The sequence below is a fragment of the Terrapene carolina genome, unplaced genomic scaffold (assembly GCF_002925995.2).
Source record: "Terrapene carolina triunguis isolate 2854851 unplaced genomic scaffold, T_m_triunguis-2.0 Scaffold93, whole genome shotgun sequence".
Taxonomy (NCBI): domain Eukaryota; kingdom Metazoa; phylum Chordata; order Testudines; family Emydidae; genus Terrapene; species Terrapene triunguis.
Window position 1 is genome coordinate 9,526,559 of NW_020664444.1, and position 6,000 is coordinate 9,532,558.

Sequence of the window (6,000 nt, forward strand, 5' to 3'; positions counted from 1 at the left end):
TGTTACGAACACCAGAGTTATGAAATGACCAGTCAACCACACACCTCATTTGGAACCGGAAGTATGTAATTAGGCAGCAGCAGACACACACAAACAAATACAGTAGGGTACTGTGTTAAACGTAAATTACTAAAAAAAAAAATCAAGGGAAAGCAGCATTTTTCTTCTGCACGGTAAAGTTTCAAAGCTATATTAAGTCAATGTTCAGTTGTAAACTTTGGAAAGAACCACCATAATGTTTTGTTCAAAGTTACAAACAACCTCTATTCCGGAGGTGTTCATAATTCTAAGGTTCTACTGTAAATACCAGCAATGGTTACTTGTCTCTAAGGGCTTGTTTAGAAGGAGGAGTAATGTAGATTACAGGATGTGATTGCTAAAGCACACTAACATGTTCCACATTAATCGGTCCATGTAGACCCTGCTAGTGTGCACTAAAGGTTCCTTAGTGTGCTTTAATATAGTGCTCTTTGAAACAGTACTACATTGAAGTGTAATAGGGAAAATTACAAAGAAATCACTCATTACAGTATTTACTATTGTAATGAGACGCATACAATATACCTTACTCATAACAGTATTTACAATGACACAGCCTCAAAAGACTCCAATTTTTGGACATCTACAACAACTTCAGAAATTGGTAAAAATATACCCCCAAAACAGAAGCCCTAATTATGCAATAGTTAAGAATTAGAACTTCATAGGAAAAGAGTGATCAGAACTGAAGATACACCTACAACATTTCAGAAACAACTCTAGCTTTGCAGTCGTGGTTATGTGGTCAAAGCATTTCCTTGGTATGTGTACATATAGCTCACAGTTCCCTCTGAGCTATAACACTATACACACTCATACACCATGATGGCATCATTCTAACCACAAGAATGGAGATTGAGTGGTTTATGAGGTCATCAAAACCCTGAAATTTGTGCATATCAGTTTTCCTACGTCGTGCCGATTTTTACTTTAGTCACATACTTCAATCCTACTGGCTAGCACTTATAAATTGCCTTGTGTTTCCACCGCCCCCCTTTATACAACAATGTTTATAAACAGAGAATGCTGGGAATAAAATCCTGTTCTTTTATGAATTACTAAACTAGCCTTTAATGCTTTAAACCCCAATGCTACAATGACTTATGCATGTGTTTAGCTTTATGCACTATGAGTAGTCCCACTGAAGTGAACAGGACTACTCACAGTGCATAATGTTAAGCAACGTGCATAAGTCTTTGCAAGATCAGGGCCTTAATGAAGCCTAAAGCTTTAGATAGGCACTTAATAAACCAGACCAAAATATATTGAACAGGAAAACCCCAATATTATAAACAGAACAGCAGATTCTTGGCAACATGTAGTCCAATATTTAGATTTTCAATTTATAGCAGGGTTGATAAAAATGATTAAAAAATTAAAAGCCAATTTTACTTAAATTCATCTTATCATTTAATTGGGTTTTTATTTATATGCTGTATTTCTTTACTGTCTTTCCATTTTACAGTCTTAAATTACTAGTTTCTTTAGCTCCCTAATTGTTAAGAGAATTTCAGCGAACAGATATTTTTCTGAGAAGCCCCTCACCGAAAATGCTCATCTGTGATAAAAACACAAGTCCAAGACTAATGTCCTTACCCCAAGAACACCAAAAACGATAAACAAATAGCCTATACAATATTTGCAACCATCACCAACTTTCAATATACTGAATTCCCACAAGTTGAGAAACCTCAAGTGCTTTGACCAGACTACACTCCTCCATCAGCATTTGCAGTTGTCACTGGGGGCTTTTCCACACTAACCCCCCACTTCAAACTAAGATACGCAACTTCAGCTACGTTATTCACATAGCTGAAGTTGAACTATCTTAGTTCGAACTTACCGTGGGTCCACACGCGGCAGGCAGGCTCCCCCGTCGACTCCGCGTACTCCTCTCGCGGAGCAGGAGTACCGGCGTCGATGGCGAGCACTTCCGGGATCGATTTATCGCATCTAGACAAGACGCGATAAATCGATCCCAGAAGATCGATTGCTTACCGCCGGACCCGGCGGTAAGTATAGACGTACCCTGGGTCTTGCAAACCTACGTGACTTAGGTGACTTTAAAAATCCCACTCTTAGGAGCCTAACTTTAGGCATCTGGTTTTGAAAATGTTAGCCTATGTGCATAAAAAAAGGTCACAATACCCTTCTCAAGGAACTGGAAGTCTAAATAAATTTTCGTTCTTAAAACTGAAACAAGTTTTGAAGCTACAAAGATTTTTTTGCCACAAAGAAAAGGGTTGGAATAAAAATAGAATTAACCCTTGACACTGCTTGAGTTTAAGCACATGAGTAGTCCCACTAAAGTCAAATTATTTACCTGCTTGTTTGCAGGATCTGGGCCTTAATTTTCAGTATTTTGTTTTCTGCCTATAGCCGTTTTTAATACCCTTTAGATAGTGGCTATGTTAAACAACAGCATTTATATTTTAGTTCATTATAAATTTTAACCTAGAGATGCAACACCACAAATTTTCAAATTAGTTTTGCACAGCGTCAACCTGATTTAAACTATTTTTTTAATTACATCAAGTGATTTCATTGTTCCATCCTACTTTATAAAAAGCCATTTGCCACAGTTTAGAATACTAATAACGATCTCTGGATTGGCTCTCCTGTTAATCAACTGGTTAAGGACCTTCTTTAGTTTTACCTGAGGCCCTCAGCTCTTCCACCCAGCTTGGTTCCAGCTGATCACTAACCTCTAGGAAATGCTCTCCTTGTTGGTCATTATTGCTTAATAATATTTCATAGCTGTGGCATCACATCTGTAAAATACAACCTTCCATAATGACACAGCTGTGAAATACAATACTGCAGCCTAGAATACGCACATGAGGTAGGATGGCAATGCAGTGTCTTCAAATTCCACAAGTTTGAAAGATACCGTTTCCAGAGATATTCCCCGTCTTCATAATGGACGATTCTGACGGAAACGGTAGAGTTTTTCCATAATGCTTTAAGCGTGCCCACTGTAAGCTCAGAAGAGTTTCTAACAAGGCAAGGTATTTGGTATAATCTCATTTTTCCAGGAAACTTCTGAAGTGCAATGATGACAAATGGTGAATTTAAAACAGGGAGTTCTTAAAACTTTTTCCACAGTGTGGATGACTTTTGAACACAGCAATTGTCTCCTGGACCCCTCCTTCCCATTTATGGACAACCTCCCTCCCCTAACATCCCTGTAACAGCAGCAGCAATGAAATACTCTTCTAAACATATGCAATGTATTTTTAATCAGTCTTTTACTGTGTTTCAATCAGGTGGAAATAAGGTAATAAAGTCAGCACCATATGACTAGCCAGCGCTCTGAAAACCTCCACAAGTACTCCCTGAACCACCATAGGTGAACTCTAATTTAAATCATTTGACAGAACTTCCATTAGATCATAACGCTTAATATAACGTATAGATTCTTCTGCCACATTTAAACAGCATAGTACAGCCAGACCTGATAATGAAATTCATATCAAATAATATTTCAGAATAAAATGCACAGCAAGTTCTCAATACAAAATATTTAAAATTATCTCCATTTTTTATTGCTGACTATATTATTTAGACAGCAGTAGGTGTGCATGGTTCTTACTGGTTCCAGGACCTAAAGTTCTCTTTTTGTCAAGAGCACAGACAGAAGAAGTGGACAGAAGATCAGTTTTATGTCTCACTGAGACCATGCATACTAAGCTTCAGGCAAGTTCTTTGTTTATTTTTTGTTTTATGTCTGAGTGATAAACCCCTGACTGTGTAGAGGACATGGGGAAGATGGAAGTTGTTTACCTGGAATGAACAAGAGGGCAAATTCCCTTAGAAAAGTGTTTTGCCATCGATCTACTTTACAGCTTGGAAAGGAGGGGCATGGAGTTCATTTACATGGATCATAAACAGTGGCCCAGAAGAGAAGGTGTCTTACTGTGCAGGGCTCCTAATTGTACAGAAAAAAGTAAATAAACTCCTCCCCTACAAGTGATGAAGGGAGAGTGGGGGAAATCACCTTTTCCACTCCGCAAGTCACGAGCAAGTAGAGGGAAAAGAAACAGTGAATTCTCTGCTTGAGAGTATTGTTGGGCACAATACTTATGATTAACTACATGAAGAAACATAATGACAGGGAGGAGATGAAGCTCACACAAATAAATCCAGAACCAAGAGGGAGCAATGCAACAGAAATGCCCTAGGCTTTAGGGGGCTTGTTTTACAAAGAAAGATTAATTAAACAGACAGTCAAAGGACATCTCCTTAGAAAATGAAACATGTTTCAAAACCAAAAAGCCTCAGAGAGCAAGCGGCTGGGGAGTTATAACTAAATTACTAAATACAAAAAGAAACAGCCAGTAGAGGAAGTGAGTAATTAAAAAACTCTCTTCTGAGCAGAAGGCTGATGAAAGAGGGATAACCCTTAGGGACCCTGCTGCTGGAGGTGAATGGTACGAAGGCCAAAAACTACCAAATAAATCAGATGCCCCTACAAACAAGGTGAAATTAAGTGGAGAATAATAAATAAAATATTAATAATCTCTTGCATTTATATAGTGCTTTTTAGTCTCAGAGATTACATATATTGTGTGTATAGTACAGCTTTACAGAGATATACACAGAGAGATTACCTCACCCACCACTAATATGCTGTCACCTTGGGGTAGAACATGGCAGCTGTTTAATAGCGCTCAGCCACAAAACACAATGTTTTCAGAGCAGAAAGTGGGGTGAAAAATCATTATCTCCTCCGCAGGAGGGAGAACCCCGTCCGTTCCACCTGGGAGAGTAAGCCCTGTAGCTTCCCTCTGCCACTGCCTGTTGCCTCCTCCATTTCCCAGAGGCGATAAAGCAACATGCTGCTGTTCCCCTGGAGTCTGAGAAAATAATTCCCCAACTAGCCTGTCCCCTCCCAATGGGTAAAACACTCCCCATTTCCTTTCACCTCCCCAGAGTTCTCCTGGGAAATGAAACACAGCTTTCTTAGGGACAACTATCTGCCTCACTTCCCTTAGACCCTTTGGGTCATGCAGCCTCCCATCCGGCCCCCCCGCCAGGGGTGGCATCCTCCAGCAAAGACACCTCTTGGGCTAAGGGAGGACAACATCTCCCAGAAGAAGCGCTCGCTCTCTCTCAGAAAAAAACAACCCCCCTTCCCCTTTTCCCCACCCTGAGACATGACACCTCTTCTCTCTTGAGACAGGGGGCAGACAATGCCCCGCATCCCCCTCCATCCGGGTGGAAGTGACCAACACCCTCCACTCTTCCCCAGGGGGTCAGGGCACCCCTTTACCTTTCCTTCCCCTACTTATTGCCCCCCACAGGGATACCTCATATCCCCTCCTTCCCATGGGGGTGGGGATGCCCCTTCTCCTGAGAGTGGGGCGCTCCCATGGGTGTGAAGGTGCCACCTTTCCCATGCCTCCCCAGGGTGGGATGCCCCTTCCTGACCCCAAGGGAGTGGGGCTGTCCCCTTTGCCCACGCCTCCCGGGGGGGGGAATGAGGTTGCCCCCCTCCCCAGAGGAGGTTGCCCTCCTCCCTGCCCTGTGGGAACGGGGTGTCCCCTTTGCTCACGCCCCCCCCAGGATAGGGGGTCCCCCTTTTATTCCACGGGGTGGGGTGCCCAGCCCCCCCATGCCCACGCCCCCTCAGGGTCGGGGGCCGCCCCCCCTTGCCCGCGCTCACTGCGGGGGGAGCTGCAGGGCCGGGCCGCCCCGCCGCTGGAAGGCCCCGTCCACGAAGACGCCGTTCTTGCCGAGGCAGCGCAGGTAGAAGTGCGGCTCCTGGAAGCTGAGCTGCAGGTGGCGCCGGGAGATGAAGCTCGAGTGCCCCATGTTCACGTCCACCGAGCCCTGCGAGGAGTTGCGGCCTATGGTGACCGCCGCCTGCCGCATGAGGAACTCGAACTCGCGGCCCTGCAGGCGGGCCAGGGCCGGGCCCGGCGGGGCGGCGGCGGCGGGGCCCGGCAGCGCCGGCCCGGG

General features: G+C 43.7%; 1 protein-coding gene across 1 annotated transcript in view; it reads right to left on the reverse strand.

The window, feature by feature from the left end:
* The window catches only part of FOXK1 (forkhead box K1), a 65,651-nt gene extending 59,683 nt beyond the window's left edge, over positions 1 to 5,968 (reverse strand). The window contains exon 1 of the mRNA XM_024205232.3: positions 5,705 to 5,968. Coding sequence (XP_024061000.2) covers positions 5,705 to 5,913 — 209 coding nt within the window. The 5' untranslated portion in view covers positions 5,914 to 5,968. The remainder of the gene's footprint in view (positions 1 to 5,704) is intronic.
* Positions 5,969 to 6,000: the final 32 nt, after the last annotated feature.